The following is a 19,182-nucleotide window of genomic DNA, read 5'->3' as shown; positions in this document are numbered from 1 at the left end:
TGTGAAGAAAGAAATGGGAAGTGTTATATATAGGGATGAAGAGGAGAAAGAAGAGATAGAAAGGAAAGTAGGGTAATGCAGCAAAAAGGGAGAGGCAACAACCGAAGATCGAGGAGTTTCTCAAGGTCTCGTCTCGCCATTGAAGGCACTTAGCCATCACAACACTTTCTTCTCTTTGTTCTCTTCTGCTCTCTGTTCCTTCAACAATGGCGCCAGGTGAGATCACCGTTTTCTCATCTTCTTTCTTTCGTATTCCATTAGAAGAATTTGAAGTTAAGTAATCGTTTGGGATTGAGTGTTCTGTGCAGGAAATGGAAATGGAAATGGTGTGAATGAGCGTGACATTCAGAAATCGTACTGGGTTCAACATTCCACCGATTTGTCCGTTGAGGCAATGATGCTCGATTCCAAAGCCGCTCATCTCGACAAGGAAGAGAGACCCGAGGTATTCTCTCTCCCTCTCCACCTCTCATATTATTTCATCGTTGTTTCACTCATCTTGCAATAACATCATACGCATTTTGGAATATTCTCCTTCAACTTCATCTCATAGAGATTTGATCTGTTCGCTCCAACAAAACCAACAACTGTTTGTGCTGTTCTGTTTGTTTTGTGCTGTGTCGTTTCTCCCTGGTCTTGAACTGCAGCTTTTATCTTTTCAGCAAAAGTGATCACTGTTTTGCCACCTCTTTGCTTTAGATCCATCTTTTATACATTGCTAAAATATGCTTCTGAAGTAAATTCTCTCTTCTTCATGTTGCTATATATATTTTTTGGTTATGATTGTGAATGAAATTAGTACTTTATCCTGTTAATTTTGCTTTGTATCACAAGCAGCAAATTGGGTTGCAAAATTCTGTGTACATTTCTCAATATCTATTATATTTCCACGCCCCCCTCCCCTTTTTTTTTCAAGCTGTTCGTGCTTTTGCACGCAACTCAAAAGTGTTTAATTTTTATCTGCCTAGGTACTTTCTCTATTACCGCCATGCGAAGGCAAGTCCGTTATAGAGCTAGGAGCAGGTATCGGAAGATTTACTGGTGAATTGGCTCAGAAAGCTGGTCAGTTGCTTGCTGTGGACTTCATTGAGAGTGCAATCAAGAAGGTCTTGTGGGATTTGTCTTTCCGAAAATCAATATGGTTAATTCATGCCAATTTTATACATACTCGCATCATGAAGTAACCTCAATCACTAGTCTTTCACAATGTTTTGCAGAATGAAAGTATCAATGGACACCACAAGAATGTCAAATTTCTCTGTGCTGATGTCACATCTCCAAACATGTCTAATAGTGTTTCCGAAGGATCAGTTGATCTGATTTTCTCGAATTGGTTACTTATGTATCTTTCGGATAATGAGGTCCGTTTTGTTTATTTTAGAGAATACAAGTTTGCAAAATTTTCATGATTCTTTTGTCAATGCGGGCCTTCTTGAGTTACCCTTTTGTTTTTCTCTTGATCCCTCAGGTTGAAAAATTGGCTGAAAGGATGATGAAATGGTTAAAAGATGGTGGGTATATATTCTTCAGAGAATCTTGTTTCCACCAATCTGGAGATTCAAAGAGAAAACACAACCCTACTCACTACAGGGAACCTAGATTTTACACTAAGGTCTGTTCTTCCGAGTGTGGTTACATGTCATCCTTAGTCTGTCTGAATAAAAATGGGCTGGACGTCAACTTTGGGCTCATTTGTAGTGTATGATTTTAATTTTATGGAGTCAGAACCTTTAGATTAAATTCAATAAAGCGTACTTTAAAGTGCAATTAAACCTGTTCAGTGGGAGTTTTTGTGGTTGGAAATATGGACCATGGATCATCGGTTCCTTTCCAAAATTTAGTGTCTGCCTCGTGTTAAGTTCTTTTCAATCTACTATTTCTTTTAGACAATGTTTGGGTTAAGTACTCATGGAAAAGAAGGGCCCAGTCGATGTGAACCATATAGGGTAAGTTTAACTAATGAGACTTTACTGAAAATAATATTTTTACATGCTAGCAACTTAAATCTAAGTCAGTTGAAAAATTGTCTTAAAATATTTGTAATTCCCTGTTGCAAGTGAAAAAGTCTTTGATCCTTTATGCCGCGGTTTCAAGATTTTTCTGTTTTATGTATACTTGGCATGGATAAATAGCTTTCTGTATTTTAGAGGTAACAATCTTCTACAAAACCTTGGTTTTGATGACTTGGATCTCTCAACCCTTTCTCTCATGCAGGTTTTTAAAGAGTGCCAAATGAGTGATGATATGGGAAATTCTTTTGAGCTGTCTCTCGTTGGCTGCAAGTGCATTGGAGCTTATGTCAGAAACAAGAAGAATCAAAATCAGGTAATAAAATTGGGATTCCATTTTTTGCAACGTATTATCGTTAATTTCTGCTTACCCAATTGACTGACTGTATCTGTGTACAATTTGTTGCATAGGTCTGCTGGTTATGGCAAAAAGTTAAGTCTGAAGGCGATAGGGGTTTCCAACGTTTCTTGGATGGAGTTGAATACAGTCATAAGAGTATTTTACGATATGAACAGATGTATGGTCCAGGCTTTGTGAGCACCGGTGGACTTGGTATGTCTTACGAATTTTATTTCTCTCGTTTTGGATTGCTAGCTTAGAGATCTTTCCTTTTCCCTTAGCACTGATATGGTAGATATGGTAGTATGATCTTCCGTGACTGTCCACAAGAGCGACCTCTTCTCATTTACCCACTATACATAACTGGCTGATTGCTATGTAGTGATTTGCTCCATGACTACAAGGCCTTGATAAGTTATGATTTTGGTAGCATTGATTTTGGATCCGTGAGAGGGACCATGCGGTTCAAGAAAGAGTTGTTCATCATTCCCTCCTTTTTTTTTTCATTTTGAAATGTAGTTTATCAGTCGCGAAATGTTTGTGTGGTGACAACGACAGCTCTGTTTAATTTAGTTTTTGACTTTTTTAGACTATTTCATAAACTATCGCAAAATGTGGCATTTCATCATTTTTCTTAATTTAATATGTTTTTGTTATAGAGATATATAGTTATACTCTTTTTATTAATAAACTCAGTTGTTCTGAACATATTTATGTGCATATTTTCTTTTCTCTCTACTAGCATATATTAAGTGTAGTTTTTTTAGTAAAAGTTATTTGAAGATCTTACGCTGTTGATCACTTAATGTTGTTCTAATTTTGCTCTCGTTCTTAGATTGCTCAATATTGTATGATACTTTGGTATTTTTTTCTTTTTTTCTTCAGAAAATCGTCGGGGTCACAATCTTAAAAAAGGATATGTGCTGTGTTTATCATAATTGTCTCTATGTATCTTAACCTATGATGTTCTGCTTCTCCGCTTGGCAGAAACGACCAAGGAAATTGTGACAAAGCTAGGACTAAAGCCTGGTCAGAAAGTTCTGGATGTTGGTTGTGGTGTTGGGGGTGGTGATTTCTACATGGCAGGACATTTTGATGTTGAGGTTGTTGGCATTGACCTCTCCATAAATATGATATCCCTTGCCATCGAACGGGCTATCGGACTGAACTATGCTGTGGAATTTGATTGCGCGGATTGCTTTAAAAAGTCTTATCCTGACAATACATTTGATGTAATCTATACTCGTGACACCATGTTACATGTCAAAGTAAGGGGCTGTCCATTTTCTTTTCTTGTTTGATTGTTGATTTTAGTAGTATTATGGGTTAAACCTTGAAATATAGTAAATATCAAATGTGATATGCTGAGGAGAAACCAACATTACTCTGGATCAATACAGGATAAACCAACGTTATTCAGATCATTTTACAAATGGTTGAAACCTGGAGGAAAAATCCTGATAACCGATTATTGCAAAAGTGCTCGAAGTCCGTCTTCAGAATTTGCTGAGTACATTAAAAAAGGAGGATATTATCTCCACGACATGACGGCGTATGGGAAGGTATTGTTGGCTGTGCTATCAATGACATCATCTGGCTTCTCTTTCACCCATTTGGTTTCGACCGAAATCATGTGTTAACTTTTCCTCTTATTGACAATCTTTTCATTTCTAAATCATTTTCAGATGCTGGAGGATGCTGGATTTGATGATCTCATTGTTGAAGATCAAACTGATCAGGTTGTTCTGAGATCTTATGATATAATACTCTCTGCGTAGTATCTGTATTTCTTTGATTCTGATTCTAAAGTACTAATAGCTTTATTACTTGTTCGGTTTAGTTCGTGAAAACACTAGAGAAGGAGTTAGATGCCCTTGAGAAGAAGAAGGAGGATTTCATTCGTGAGTTCGGCGAGGTGGGTTTTTGATTATGTTGTGAAGATAGTTATTTTATGGCATTTGTTTCTGTTAAATAAGATTTAGGTTTGGATTGATTGGTTTCAGGATGACTACAATGAAATTGTGGAAAGATGGAAGGCAAAGCAGAGCAGGGGTGAATCTAAAGAGCAGATGTGGGGCTTGTTCATTGCCAAGAAAAAATGACATGTTCTATCTATATTTAGTTTCTGTGTGACTCTAGTTTTCCATGTAGTTTCACTTTTTATGTTATTGTATGTTTAAAATCCAGAGCTTTAGGATGATAACTTGCCATTGGTTTGAGTAATTCGTGAATCTCCCATTTTATTTGGATAATTTTTGAGTGTGAAGATGTTGGAGAATATAATTTCCCCACAAGGCGAACACGTTTAAATAAGAATAAAAAATATATACACAATTTAAAGCATGTTATTGTAAATTTGTATCAAAGTAGATTAAAGATAGTTTTTTTTAGGCCAAAAGAATTTAATGTTAAAGATTTCGTATCAATTAGATAAAATAAGTTTATATTATATAAATGAATAAAAGTCTAACGGCTATTTAATGTTCTATTTTATTTTTTTAATTTTATTCTTTTAGCTACTACTTTATAAATTTAAATAATCATTTATAATAAAAACTAATTTTTCAACTTTATTATTTGAGTAATTAAATTTTTTTAAACTCAAATAATTATTCGCTATAATAAAATTATTTATATTTTTATAATTTTAGGAACTATTTTTTCAAATTCAAATAATTACTTATAATAAAAAATTTATTTACTCAGTATAATTTATAATATAATTTTTTTTTATCTTTAAATATATCTATAACTATATATATTTTTTGTTTTCTAATTTTATCCTCTTAATTATTATTTTTAAAATTTAAATATTATTATATATATTATATTCATCAACGAGAAAAATAAAGATATTTGACAGACGAGAGGTATGATGAAAGAAGTGTGAGCATTATTAACATTGAAATTTAGATTCTGTATAAGAAAATAATTTTTACTAGAGACAAGAAATTGTAACACTTTTCTTTAAATCGAAATTAAAACATTGAAAAACTGTAAACAGAGAAAATGAACCGTCACAAAGAGTCACATCACTGTACTTTCTTTTACAGTTTTTAATATTATAATAAACAATAACAAATATATTAAAAGAGTTTTCGAGGGAAGGAATCAAATTGGTTTTTAGGGTTTAAGAGATTGAGAAATACAAAGGGAGTGAGACTGAGGAATAGTTTGATCTTGTCGTCACTGCGAGATGGATGTGCCACTGCGAGATGTTTGTAAATATGTGAATGGGAAAGTAAATGTCATTGGCGTTGTTGTTGAAACTACCTTTGCCAAGAAAACAATGGGCACGGGTAAGCCTAAATCCTAATTTTCTGCATTTCATTCATCAAAGTTTGGATTTGTTCGAGTTTAACTGGCAATGATGATTAAAAGGCCGGACTTACGGCTGCCATTTACTTCCTTGGTAGTAGATTGATGAACTTTATCGTGAAAGTGTGTTCTGAGCCAGTTGTTTTCACCTCTTTTCATTTTCAAAACAATGTTAAAATAGGGAATGAGAAAAAGATATAGGAGTAGGAGAGGAGAGTTGGAAGCTTGATAGAAAAGAAAAGTTTCAATTTTTGTTTTGTTCATTTAACTTTTTCTTGTGTTTTGGGTCCCTTGATTAATACTTTCAAGAGTGTTCTTTACTTTAATGTCTCTTCCCAGTTATTATTAACATGAAACACGGTATATTATATCCTGTATAAAAATCTTTTGCAGATTATTGTTGTGCCCTCAGAATCATTGATGACACACGACACGATTTTAGCATGGCTGCTAATGTTTTTGGTAAAAGTACCGAAAATCTTCCTCTTGTGGCGGCTTTGGGAGATATAATTCAACTTAGTTTTGTATCGGTAATTTTTAATTGTATTATCTTTTGTGTGGATAGAGATATGTTTGCTTTTTGTTTTCTTGTCATCGGTTTGCTCTTGAATACATGTGTACTGTTTTTTCTTATCTTTTCTAGGTAACAACGTACAGGGGAGAAGTAAATGTTACTTTTAACAAAAATACTTCAACATTTGCTTTATATAAAAGCAAAGATGACGATGGTTTAAATTCCTATCAAGTTTCTCGTCCTTATTTTGTACCCAAAGACGAAGACAAGATAATCATAAATAAACTGAGAAAATGGCTGATCAATTTCCAATTCTCTGAAGGTTTTATATTATTTCAGCTTTGAAGGTTTTCTGTTAAGGGTTTCTGTAGTTATTTATTTGCTATTGATTTCGTTCTCTATTTTGAATTGTATAGATTCCAGTAAATTTCCTTTGTTCAGAGAACTCAAGGAAGAAACTTTCGTTAATTTGGCATGCAAGGTAATTAAGTTGTTTTTTAGTTTCTAAATTTTGCATAATTGAGTTTGGGAGATCTTCATATAAATACAATAATTAAACTGTTTGAACTTCCACATTAAGATCCTTCATCATAGTGAGGCTGCCAAAGATGAATGGGTGATCTTTGTCTGGGATGGTACTGATACCCAATCGAATGCAATATGTTCAAAGTGAGTTGATGCTATTTTACTTTTAAATTATCAGTTCAGTTCCTTTTCCCAAATGTACATCTCGAATTTGGATAGAATTAATATCTTCTAACTGCTTTATAGTGCTCTATTTATAAAGTCATATCATATTCAAGTGTTGGAAATAGGCATAACATTGCCATATTTGGTGTTTTATTGCTTGTTTCACAATATTGTACGATTTTTGTATAATTATAATATTTTATTTTGTGAGAGTAGCCTAATATAAAATTTTGTTTGTTTTCTGAATTTCAGCCTAGAAAATGAACTTAAGCATCCACTTCCTTTACAACGGGACCATTTGCCTTTGCCAAGAGATATTTTATGTACTTTTCCAACGGTTGGAACTATCCTTAGAATAATTTTTGATATAGGTGTTGAAAAGAGTCATTTCCACCTTCTAACCATTGGTAAATGGGTAAAAATTAATAATTTGCGTCTTACGTTGTATGCTGGACTGTGGCATGGTGTTTTTACTGTTCAAACAAAGCTTCGATTTATATCAAATGAAGATCAGCTTATTGCAGAACGCCAAAGGTCCGTTGCTAGTTTAGTTGACTCTATATGGTTTATCATTTTACTTAAACTTATGTACGTCTCTTACGAATTTTGGTCTAGGTTGGCTTGCGAGAGGCTATCCTTAATATTAGGAAGAATGCCTAATTTGAGCTTCCCCGAGCCTTCACCGATTACAGGTATCTCATTCTTTACACATTAAGTCTTTGATTCGTGAATGTTGACTTGGATTTATGATTTTCTTATGGGATGACACTAATTTTTTTTCTTACAGTAGTTAATCATCGTGATCATGTGAGACCTGTTACTTTAATGAGTGTCCTCACTCATTCAAAGGTATTGTAAATTATTTTCTTCACCTAAGCCTACACTCTTAACATCAAACTCCCTATTAATTGATGCTATTTACCTTTGAGCGTTACTGTTGCTACTCGTTTTTATAGCTAAATTCTTATGTTGAAGGTGACGGCTATATTCAAGTGTGTTGTTCGGGTGGTAGCAGCAATGCCTTGCAAAGCTGAAAATCTCCGTTCTTCTACTGGGAAATATAGGATGCGTCTAACACTAGAGGACTCAACTGCTAGAATCCATGCTCTTGTAATTGAAGAGGATGTGGTAAGAACAAAGTTTGACTTGCCTGTTTTTAGGATCTTTTTGACACCAATTACACCCCATTACACAAATGATGTTACACTTTACTATTCAGTGGCCATTGTTGATTTCAAATTGTATTCTTGGCAATTACATGTACTAGTCCTGCAAAATGTTTATTTGTTTGCGTTCTGCTTAGCTGTTTTGTTTTATTTTCCGTGTTTGTCATGATGATATATGATAGGTGACCCTTTTTGATAGGTGACTCTTTTTGATGGTATTCCTGACGCTGAAAAGTTGGAAAGAAAGCTGAATAAATTACTTGGAATATCTGAAGATAATAGCATTGGTGGGGTAAAAGATACTACAAGAAATCCACCTTGGGTTTGTGTTTGTCTCAAGTCATACTATCTCTCCAAAGATGATATCTGGGGCACTAGAAATTTCAGAGTATTTGACACCAAAATTCTGGAAGATTCATCATAGAATGGATATGTTATGAATCCTGTTTTTTGCTTCCTTTTGAAGGAATACGTGGGGAAAACCAGAGGATCCTAGGAGATTTTCAAACTATATTTTGTATAGAAAAATGAAATGACTGACCATGTGTATAGAAAGCCTGGAAATCCTTTTGTAGTAATCTTCCAGGCTGTATTTTTTATGTGAATATTTAAAGTATGTAAAATGTACAAATTAAGGATGTTAGCAAGTATATATATGTCATTATTACTGCTAGAGCGATATTCTTGACCTGCATGCCTCGCTGATTTCTCCTCTCCAGATTAAATGCATTTTTGAGAATGTATCTGAATTATATTTTTGGATGGTTCTAAACTGTTTCAGAGTTAATTGTTTTTTTGCACTAGTTTTTAAATAATTATAAATGAATAGTGTAATTTCTAAGTAGATGTTATTTTATACAGTATGATTTGTGCGCTAGTATTTATTTGAAAGTATGTTTACACAAATTCTCTCTACTGATTAGAATTGATATTTTGAATGAAATGGTTTTAAGGGTTGTTTTCATAGAATTCTGTTTTTAGATATTCTTCGAATAGGGAAGTTTCTTAAATTTTCTCAGTCCTGTCTCCTTTAATATATTTGATTTCAAAATTGAATTTCAACGTTTGAAGTTAGTAGTATAAATAATATTGATTTACAATCTAAATTTAAAATATCATGTGTTCTTAAATTATTCATTATAAACTTTTCTGATTTTATTTATATATTCAAAAAATATTTATTTATAACTTATATATATGCTCATAATTAAAATTTATTTTCATGTATTGAGCGATTAAATACTTGTAGAGTTTAATTGTTTTTTAATGTTTATTATTCAATTGAAGTGTATGGAATATTAATAAAATCAAATTCACAAATCGGTTAATCCACCTTTTCTCCAGTTCTTACATTTAAAATGAATGAACAAGCCCAAACAAGTATCGTCCTGGAAAAGAAAGATACAAAATCGTCCGATTAAACACCTTTATTATTACTGACTGATATGAATTGAGCAAATTAATTGTGATACCATAAACAAGGACCCATTTATTTAATGTTGAAATCAGTGTCAATGAGAAGTACTTTAGGAGTATATAAAATCTAAAAGAACTGCCGGTTAGTGAAATTGCTCTGTAAAGTCGATCACAAAAGATACAAAATCTTACTTAGTGAGGATCTTTCTTGAGCTCTCATATTGGGCTATGTGAAAAAGTGTGAAAGCCGTTCCCCTAACTTACAAATGAATATCTACAATGCACTTATAGGTTTCCCTATGGTACGGTTTGGCCTATAACTAAAGACAGATTGTATGTAATAGGGAAGGGCAAGCCGAACTAGCGTGCAGGTACACCAAGCTCGTTGGGGAGATTTGGTTGAGCCACCTCTCCAGCTGCAACACCAGCTTGCCTTCGTTGCCTCTCGCGGAGATATAACACAGTTATGAGGCATGCAAAGAGGGTCAAAATGGTAGCATTTCCCTCCTCCATGAGCACATTCTCCACCCAAGCTTCTAATTTAGGATACAGTTCTGGCAATGAATCAATCACGTGGACCTGATCAAAAACAAAAAGCACATGCAATCCAACAGTGAGAAACCTGAAATATTGTTGGAAAAGTTACATATTGAGGCCACAAATGGTAGACTGTTTGGAAATCTGAAAGCATCAGGTAGATGTTTATTTATTACATAAGAGAACATGAAAACACACTCAACCCAAAACCTTACAGTGATAACTTTGTTAATCTTTCTTATATATTGTTTAACTTGCTTATCTCTATGTACCGTATGACTCCAACTCTTTTAAATGTGAGTCCATTCACATTATAATCTCTCCAACACCCAGACTTGATTCAAGGCCAGGCAGGTTGCAAGAGTACATTAGCATTCCATGATCCCCCACCAACTCCATTATACTCGTCTGATTACTTTGATATTCACTAATGGTTCACGAGCATACATACACAAGATAATAAGCATATGTATCTTTTTTTCTTATATTTTAAACTTGTCCATTTCTATGCAACGTTGGATTCCAATTCAAACTTGAATTCCAGTCATGATACGGGGTGATGACAAAGAAAAAGGCGGTGAACTTAGTGATGCAGTGTCTTTACGCAATATTAAGAGATTATACACCAAATAAGCCAGTTGCCGAATTTGAGTGCATAACTCCTTTGTATCAAATAAAACTCTAACAGCAACTATAGATTGATGTTATGAGTTAGCTGTAATTGACTTCGTTAGTTTGTTACAAGTGATTCCTATTGGGTCACTGTAGTATAAACCGTCGTACTATTCAGTCTATAACAACCATACATTTTCTCTCTGTATCCCACTCATTAAAAGGCAAAGAACTAAGCTTTGTTGATGAAATATAAACAGCTCGATGTCATTTACTAAGATTATTCAGGAATTAGAGATAATATATATCAATATATTCAATGTATGGGATATTAGGGAAACCAAAGAAACTCACCATGAAACTATCAGCATAGTTCTTACGAACCCACAAGCTTGAAAGAGCCAGTGTTACTGGCAACTTTGCGGCACGATCATGATCCAGAGCTTCATCATAGTACCGCTTGGCTAGATGAAGGTCAAATGGAAGTCCTTGTCCATGCTCATGCATGTATCCAAGATTGAACATGGCTTGTGCATTAGATTGTGATTTGGCATGCATGTAAGCTTCAGCAGCTCGCTCATAATCCCTGGCTGTACCCTGACATGAGGTAGAAGGAAAACACAAGAAAGTGAAAAAATTGCAGGGCAAGAGAGAACAATGGCAGAAATTGAATTCATAGCATTGCAGAGTCAATTCATCCCAAAACCACATACCCGACCATAGTAATATGCATCTCCAATGAGTAAAGCAGCATGTTCATTACCCTGCTCAGAAGCTTGCCACCACAGAGAATGTGCCCTCTGATGCCTTTCTGCATCAGTGCAAAATCCAGATTCACCCATGCACATGCTACGTTCCCCGTATTTATCAAGAATCCAAGCAGCATTACTTTGTGCCACCTCATACCCCATCTCAGCCATTCTTGAATACAACATAAATGCCTTGCCAAGATCACCTTTTAAGTATGATTCTAGAGCCCATCTAGACAAAGAACTCCAGGGACCCCGCTCTGCAACTAGTTTGTACAGTGCAGTAGCCTAAAAAACCAGAAAGGAATGTTAGAACATACTTTGTTGGCAGAAACTTTGATGACAGATAGTCATTAAAAATACAGCATTTCATTAACTTAATTTAAGGCCAGTACTCAGATTAAGTTTCTCTAATAATCGCTGCTGCGTGTAAATGAATCATAGATATGATCTCAAATGGTATTGCCCAAAATATGTGTGTATGAGCCATTGCTGTACAAAAAGCTACATACAGGGGATGTATTAGAGAACACAAACAAAAATGAAGACTACTTGCACCCTATCAGTCATGCATCCATATACGCACCACTCAACACAGAACTTGCAAGAACTACACATAAAATCTAAAGCATTCAGATGTCACTGCTATCAATAATAAGAAGAGTGGGTATACAAAACACGAAAAAATTAACAAAATCCTCAAGCATCACTAGTCGATGTCCCTTTTGGATAAGTAGACACTCATTATCTCTGTTTAGGACCATTGAATTCTTAGTTTTATAGCTTTCATACTACAGTTTGGAAAATTATATACTTCAGATTAGCCAACATACCATAATCCTCATCTAATTAACTAAAAAAAATGAAACAGTGAGGACTCCTCGTTTTCAAAGGTGGTAGTTGTCCTTCTAATTGTAAGTAGATAAAGGATTGTATCTTAGTATATTATAATTGAATCATTTTATAATCATCAGTCCCAAATTTCAATCAGCCTTTTGATCAATTTAATTCTGCTGGTGCAAGCATCAAAACACATTAAAGCAATATTCAGTAACATTTAAGAATAACTGTCAGCCCAAATTTTTAGACTGACATACTGATGAACCCCACAGATCAACCAATTTAAGAAAAGATGAACAAATAATTGGGTCATCAGCAGAAAACCGCAGTTAATAAAATATGATTGAACTGAAATTAGACAACTCGAAGTTAAATATATCTCTTACATAACCTGAAATATATCACATTGTATTAAAATTACGTGAAAATCATATTACCATCAGACTGTCACATACATCTATCCTTCAGATTTAGCAACACGTTCACAAAAGAAAGAATTGATCAACTTACCAAGTGAATATTCTTCTTGAACCCAACACCATTGTGGAAAATCTTAGCCAACTGGTAGAACGCTTTTGGTTGACCATTGTTAGCAGCCACCACAAAGAACTTACAAGCCAGCTTAACATCCCTCTTAACTCCAATTCCCTTGAGATACATGACACCCAAGTTATAGTGCCCCCCAACCTCATCATTCTCTGCAGCCTTTTCAAAATACTCCTTTGCCTGTGATTTACAAATGATATCATAAGTCAATGATAACTAGACATACGCACAGAAAGGGAGACAAATAATGACTAGGTGGAAATATAACCACATTCCTACCTTAGTGTAATTCTTCTGGTCAACTCCATAGCCTTTGACATACAAATATCCCATCCCATTATAAGCAGAATACAGTTGGTGCCTGGAAGCAAGCGTCAGCCACTCAAACGCTTTGGTGTAGTTTCTCTCAACACCTGCTCCCCTAGCATAGATCTCTCCAAGAAGCTCCATAGATCGGGGCTCTCCCTTCTCCACAGCCTTCAAAAACCACGACAGCGCCTTGGAATGATCACGCCTCAATCCCCTAAGGCCAAAGTAGTAAAAGAGGCCAACTTTGTACATGGCAACAGCATTCCCCTTCTGGGCTTGATACTCCAGTATCTGAAAGTCCTCATCCTCTTCCCCCTTTGATTTTCTCAGAGCCTCCTTGTTCTCCTCAGCCCCATTGTGGAGCCTAACCGGTTCAATCACAGGAGAATCTTTCGAAATCAGAAAATTATTCACTGCCACTTCAGCTAATTCAGCATACAGATTAACAGCTTTGTCAAACATCTGTACCAATAGTGATGCAATTTATCACACTATTCACAGAGATCGTAAAGAGAAATGAAGCACGAATCAGAAAGGGGAAAAGAAAGGAAAAAGGAGGAGAAGCCACACTCACGTCTTGACGCGTGTACTTATAAGCCAAAGCCATCTTGGACTGCATGTTGCCGCCCTCGGCGGCGAAGTGGTGATATAAAAACGCCTTCCCCTTGCTTCGCTCTCTCAAAAGCCCCATTTCCCACAAAAACCCTAGAACCGATTGCGCGGCGGGATGGCCGGTCTCGGCTGCGGCAGCGATCTCTGCGGCGCCGTCCTCAATGAGGGCGGGGTTACCGGACATGAGCTTGTCGACGGCGGAGTAGTAGGCAGCGTCGGGTTCCGAGAGAGGCTGGGGTTCTCCGGAGGGGGGCTCGAAGATGGGGCGCCATGAACCAGGGTCGAGGTCCTCCTCGGATTTGTGGGCGTCTCCATCGCCGAGCTCGTCCCATTCGGCAGAGGAATCGGGTTCGGCGCCAGGGTCGTCCTTGAAGTCTTCCTGAGATAGCACGAGCACGAATTGGCGTGCGGCGACGGAGCGAGAGAGAGTGAGGAGAGAGAGAGAGAGCGCGAGAGAGAGGAAAAACCACTTGGGGCGAGACATGCTTCTTGCCGCGGTGCTGTACGGACGAGGATTGCAATCACGCACAGTTTTTGGGACTAAATGGGAAGGAAACGCAGTTGCAGGGGTATTCTTGCAATTATAATCTTCAACTTCTCTTGCCACGTTTATTGATGTACCTCTCTCCACTAAGAAATTGCCACGTCAAAATTCCTCAACTCATCTTTGCCAAACTTTGACTTTCTTTTTAGGCCTTAGTCTGCATTACTCGTTTTAAGTGAAGCATTTGCTTCATTAATTTTAATTAAATATATAATTTAATTTTATAATTTTAAGTATCAAGAGAATACTATTTTTATGTGTTTGGATTGGTAAATTTTAATAGAGTAAATTGTTTTTTTAGAAAATTTAAAATATTCTATGGTAAACTAGTTGTTTGGATAAAAAAGTTTATAAGAAATTGAAACTTTAAAATTTTATTAAAATAATTAGATTAGATCATTTTAAATTACATCTAAGTATAAGAATTTGAAACTATTTATATTCTAGCATTTTGATCTTTGGATTTTCCTTTCAACTTAAATTTTAATTGTAGACGTCATAAATTTTATCAAGAACGATATATTCTCAACTGTTGATTTACATTTTTTTTATTGATGTTAATCAGTGTTATTCTGTTATATAATTTATTAGAAGTTCTGTATTAGTTGAAGTTTTTTCAATTAATGTCGAGAGATTATTTTTCTGTTAATGTGAATTAAATATTTTTCAATCAATGTTGTCATGATTATCTTTTTGTTGATTGCTTATTTTTTTCATCAGCATAAATGTTACTTTTTTGTCAATAAACTATAATATATTTGTTTTACTATTGATTACATATTTGATTAACATTAATTAGTTTTTTTTTATCAATAGAGAACATTTTCCAATTTACAGTGATACAAAAATCGTACAAATAATCTTGGTTACTCTTAATTTAAGTAATTATATTCGATATTAACCAAAAATAATATTATGAGAAAAGTTTTGCAAATATCAATTAAAAAAATATTGACAAACCTTAACTAAAAAATAATATAGATGAAATGAAAAAAATAAATTATTTTCACATTTTGTAATGTTTAGTAATTATTTAATATTTAACTAATTTGTTTATTTTGTGATAATTGAAATATTTCATTCCAATAAAAAAATCTAAATTTATTAAATTTGAATTGTATTATTCAAATAAAACATCTAAAAACAATGAAAAAATTTAAAATTATATCTATTCAAATTCAACATATTTAAATGTTTTGAATTTGTAACTGTGAAATCATTTATCCAAAAATAAGTTAAATGTCTCCTTCTTCAAAACATGACTTCAATAATTTATAATTTGCAAGGGTGGAGTCATCTACTGGAAGAATCTGTGAGGTCTGGGGCAGGCTCTTTCTTCTTCACCCAATTCTTTCATATTCTTCTTCAATCTTCCATCTTCAATCTTCAACCTTGAAGCTCATTCTCATGTCTTCTCTCCTAGGTAAGCCTCCCACGATTCAGTGTTCTTAAAGTCAAAACGATGCTGTTTTTGGCTCTTTTGGACTCAAAACTCTGACAGATGATTGCAGGGAACACTTATTGGAAGTGGATGCAAATGCCAAACCCAAATTCCAGATAAAAAATCTCACCAGAGTTTCCGATGGTGGGGTTTCAATCCTCAAAGGCATCAACCTTGACATCCCAAAGGGTGTCATCGTCGGGGTCATAGGCCCCAGCGGCAGCGGCAAGTCAACGCTCTTAAGAGCCTTGAACCGCCTCTGGGAACCGCCCTCCGCCTCCGTCCTCCTCGACGGCCAAGACATCTCCCATCTCGACGTTCTCTCCCTCCGCCGGAAAGTTGGCATGCTCTTTCAACTCCCCGCCCTCTTTCAAGGTCACAACCTCTCTTCCTTTCAACTTCCCAAATTAATCACTAAATTCATTTGCTAGTTTACTGATTCTTTTTGTGTTGAAAGAAAGATTAGTTTCTTGTGGTTGATTTAAGTTTAACCTTCTGATAATGTTGGAGGGTATCTGTTCTACAGGCACAGCTGCTGACAACGTGAGGTATGGACCAGGGCTTAGAGGGAAAAAGCTAACTGATGATGAGGTGCGCAAGTTACTGGCGATGGCGGACTTAGACGCTTCTTTCATGGATAAGTCCGGGGATGAACTCTCTGTGGGTCAAGCACAAAGGGTTGCACTTGCTAGGACTTTGGCTAATTCACCGGAGGTAACATAAAACTATTTTTTTGCCTTTTAACTTTATTTTCTGTCTGTATTTCTGCTTGTGAATGTGATGTTCGTTTTATTTGGTATCTTTTGAATTGAAGGTTTTGTTGTTAGATGAGCCTACTAGTGCGTTAGATCCTATATCGACAGAAAACATAGAGGATGCCCTGATGAAGCTGAACAAGAACAGGGGCATGACAGTGATCATGGTTTCTCATAGCATCAAACAGATCCAGAGGATCGCAGACATAGTGTGCCTGCTTGTTGATGGTGAAATTGTTGAAGTTCTGAAGCCTGATAAACTCTCTGAGGCCAAGCATCCCATGGCACGAAGGTTTCTTGAACTCAGTTCTTAGGGGTCCTAATCTAAGCTAAGAGTTCGTAAAATTCTGTCTCGACTTGTTTGGATTTGAATTTTAGTCTGTTCTTGAAGCCACGATGAATGTACTTGCTGATTGTTGACCTGTTCTCCATTTTAAATCATTGAACCAATCATCTGTGATTATTTATTTCTATACGTTGCTTTCAAGGCTGCTTCATGACATTCTGGGCTGACATAGGATTGTGATAGTGGAAGTTTGGTTACAATATGATGTTTTGCAAAATGCTTCTAAATACGAATTTTGTTCTTTAAGATTACCATTGCGTCATTGTTTCTGTTTTTTATATATTTTTTTTCAATATGCTATTCAACCAGATTTCGTGCAGAAAGTTTGAGTCCCACCCACTAATCCCACTTGAAAAGTTACAATAAGATAAGGCCTTGAACAGTGAATTCTTCGGTATCCTAATATTTTCAATCATCAAATTATCCGATCAGAAATTTCAACGTTGAACAAATGAAAAACTGAAATGACCTTAAGAGTGAAACATGAGGTGTCCAATCCTTCTCACAGAAACAATCTCCAACCAATTTGAATAAAGGAAACCTTTTTATTGCACTGTTAAGAAATAGTGTAGTTTTTGTTGCTTAACGTGAATGAGTTGTGTCGTGTTAACGTGATTTTGGCAGGGGAGACAGAACAGACGAGCATAGTCGGAATGATAGATGTGTTTTACAGGGCATGTGGGTGTGGTTGTTTCATTTCCAAATTTGAATTTTTACCAGTTGTTGCAGTTCAATGCCGAAAGATACATGTCTTGTCGTTTGGATTGACGTCGACTGTTCAACAATAACCATATAAACTTTCAATTATTGCGTTCGGATTTATAATGTTTCAGATTTAGTATCTCATACCAATGTTTTATTCTGTCTCTGATTGAGTTTAAACCATGAATCTAAAAGTTGTGGAACAGAGAGAGAGAGAGGTGAAAGGTGTGAAACGGATAAGGATAAAATGATTTATAATGTTCATCCGACATCCAAATTTCCAATTTCAATAATTAAGTTAATAAAATGATTTATTTCTAACCTATATGATTCTCAATCAATTATTAATATCAGTTAATGTTTAATTACATCTAGAAAATGATCACGAACTAGATTTCTAAAAGCTTAATTATTTACAAGTTTTTAACTTTAAAACAAATAAAACACAAATTATAAAGAATTTCAAAGTTAGAAGAATAAAAAATTTTGAACAGGCAAACAAAAAGGAATATGAAAATCAAAGAAATTATAAAGCAAGAATGAATCCAAAATCTAATCCAATGGATGTGCCTCCTATATTAATGTCGGCCATACATGCAATGATTTGATTTTGAAGCATGTAAAAATATAGTCAAATTTGAAACACTGATAGCAATTACAAGACAGAAAGTCAATTTATTATACAGACAGGAAGGGAAGTAAAAAAAAAAACAGAAATAAATTGTACTAATTTGAGAACTTTGAATCTGTAATTTGGGTAAATCGAAATTACAGAGCATAGCGTTTGACGTGCATGAAGCAGGTGGGTAGCAATCTCTCAGAAGCCATCATTCATTGGTAGTACTCACAAACAGTAATCACTCAACTTAGTATTAAGTTGTATTGTAGTAACCATATTCTCATCTCAAACTAGCGTTTACAGGAACACTCAACAATGCTAGATCCAGCCACTGAACTGCTGCCACCACCATCTTCACCCACCAATTCATCCATTTCCTCCTCTGATCTTGACACCGAGGTAATACTTTTACCCTCAACAAAATCAAACCCAACTCTCGTAATTCCTAAAGTTTTGTTTTTTGCACTTATTGGTTTCATCTTATTTCTGGGTTTTCGATTTCACAGTCTACGGGATCCTTCTTCCATGACAGAAGCACCACACTGGGCACTCTTATGGGTGTCAGCTTCCCGGCTATTACCTTCAGAGCCTCCGACAGCCATCCACATTCAACCATCTCCGCTGCCGCCGCCGTGGCTGGCCCCCAGAGGGCTGCAGAGTCTAAGAAGAAGAAGGCCATCGTGGCTGCGGAGCGGCGGCGGAAGTGGTGGTGGCTGTGCAGGGATGGCGACGCGAGGCCGGCTTCTCTCGGTGAGTTTCTTGAGGTGGAACGGCGTTGCGGCGATGGCGCGTTTTTTGGTACGGCGGCGGAACTTGAAGGAATGGTGATGGATTCGCCAAGGAACCACGGCCGGGCTTTGTTTTCCGACGGGAGGGTTCTTCCTCCGTCGAGCGTTGACGAAGGAGCATCGACGGCGGGAAGTATTTGCAGTAGATTTCCAGTTTTGCTTACCGGGATCTGCAGCGGCGGCGCCGGATAAGATTGAGTTTGAATTTTGATTTTTTTTCCTTTTTTCTAATAAACTGAAGAGAGAAATAAAAAATGGATGATAATTTTTTTCTATAATTATTTGTTATTATTACAATGCCTGATTTACATGCAGACTTTTACTTTTCA

General features: G+C 35.7%; 5 protein-coding genes and 1 non-coding gene across 10 annotated transcripts; 5 read left to right on the top strand and 1 right to left on the bottom strand.

Annotated features, from left to right (window-relative positions):
- The first annotated feature begins 49 nt into the window (after window positions 1-49).
- Window positions 50-4,601, top strand: LOC124821540 (phosphoethanolamine N-methyltransferase 2-like). The gene is made up of 12 exons (XM_047293439.2): window positions 50-216; window positions 309-445; window positions 969-1,106; window positions 1,218-1,361; window positions 1,469-1,612; window positions 2,215-2,325; window positions 2,421-2,562; window positions 3,337-3,617; window positions 3,750-3,911; window positions 4,035-4,088; window positions 4,190-4,264; window positions 4,353-4,601. The coding sequence occupies exons 1-12, from the start codon at window positions 207-209 to the stop codon at window positions 4,449-4,451; spliced, it is 1,497 nt and encodes a 498-aa protein (XP_047149395.2). The 5' UTR covers window positions 50-206; the 3' UTR covers window positions 4,452-4,601.
- Window positions 4,602-5,454: 853 nt separating this feature from the next.
- On the top strand, window positions 5,455-8,725 carry LOC124821546 (protection of telomeres protein 1b-like). 3 transcript variants are annotated; one of them, XM_088102963.1, is made up of 10 exons: window positions 5,455-5,648; window positions 6,061-6,197; window positions 6,311-6,503; window positions 6,598-6,662; window positions 6,762-6,850; window positions 7,124-7,405; window positions 7,487-7,563; window positions 7,662-7,720; window positions 7,847-7,999; window positions 8,237-8,725. In XM_088102963.1, exons 1-10 carry the CDS (start codon window positions 5,546-5,548, stop codon window positions 8,459-8,461), a joined length of 1,383 nt encoding a protein of 460 aa, XP_087959089.1. In that variant the 5' UTR covers window positions 5,455-5,545; the 3' UTR covers window positions 8,462-8,725. The 3 variants fall into 3 exon arrangements, with proteins under 3 accessions (XP_087959089.1, XP_047149403.1, XP_047149401.1); XM_047293447.2 differs by having other exon boundaries at window positions 7,659-7,720; XM_047293445.2 differs by having other exon boundaries at window positions 7,124-7,563; window positions 7,659-7,720.
- LOC124821547 (small nucleolar RNA snoR113) lies at window positions 5,712-5,806 on the top strand. The gene has a single exon (XR_007027475.1). It is a non-coding gene; the product is annotated as a small nucleolar RNA snoR113 (small nucleolar RNA).
- Window positions 8,726-9,574: 849 nt separating the features above from the next.
- On the bottom strand, window positions 9,575-14,208 carry EBS5 (HCP-like superfamily protein). The gene is made up of 6 exons (XM_088102961.1): window positions 13,621-14,208; window positions 13,017-13,508; window positions 12,702-12,917; window positions 11,316-11,639; window positions 10,957-11,199; window positions 9,575-10,032 (listed from the first exon to the last, which is right to left on the bottom strand). Exons 1-6 carry the CDS (start codon window positions 14,140-14,142, stop codon window positions 9,814-9,816), a joined length of 2,016 nt encoding a protein of 671 aa, XP_087959087.1. The 5' UTR covers window positions 14,143-14,208; the 3' UTR covers window positions 9,575-9,813.
- A 1,240-nt stretch (window positions 14,209-15,448) lies between these two features.
- On the top strand, window positions 15,449-16,995 carry ABCI17 (non-intrinsic ABC protein 3). Its single transcript, XM_047293443.2, has 4 exons — window positions 15,449-15,625; window positions 15,704-16,018; window positions 16,170-16,357; window positions 16,458-16,995. The coding sequence occupies exons 1-4, from the start codon at window positions 15,610-15,612 to the stop codon at window positions 16,710-16,712; spliced, it is 774 nt and encodes a 257-aa protein (XP_047149399.1). The 5' UTR covers window positions 15,449-15,609; the 3' UTR covers window positions 16,713-16,995.
- Window positions 16,996-18,053: 1,058 nt separating this feature from the next.
- Window positions 18,054-19,182, top strand: LOC124821533 (uncharacterized protein At3g17950). 3 transcript variants are annotated; one of them, XM_047293427.2, is made up of 3 exons: window positions 18,054-18,248; window positions 18,369-18,464; window positions 18,572-19,182. In XM_047293427.2, exons 1-3 carry the CDS (start codon window positions 18,240-18,242, stop codon window positions 19,043-19,045), a joined length of 579 nt encoding a protein of 192 aa, XP_047149383.1. In that variant the 5' UTR covers window positions 18,054-18,239; the 3' UTR covers window positions 19,046-19,182. The 3 variants fall into 3 exon arrangements, with proteins under 3 accessions (XP_047149383.1, XP_047149385.1, XP_087959086.1); XM_047293429.2 differs by having other exon boundaries at window positions 18,055-18,283; XM_088102960.1 differs by having other exon boundaries at window positions 18,056-18,248; window positions 18,360-18,464.

This window comes from Vigna umbellata, chromosome 1, assembly GCF_029865625.1.
Source record: "Vigna umbellata cultivar VRB3 chromosome 1, Vumbellata_1.0, whole genome shotgun sequence".
NCBI lineage: Eukaryota > Viridiplantae > Streptophyta > Magnoliopsida > Fabales > Fabaceae > Vigna > Vigna umbellata.
This window is presented reverse-complemented; position numbering and strand designations above follow the sequence as displayed.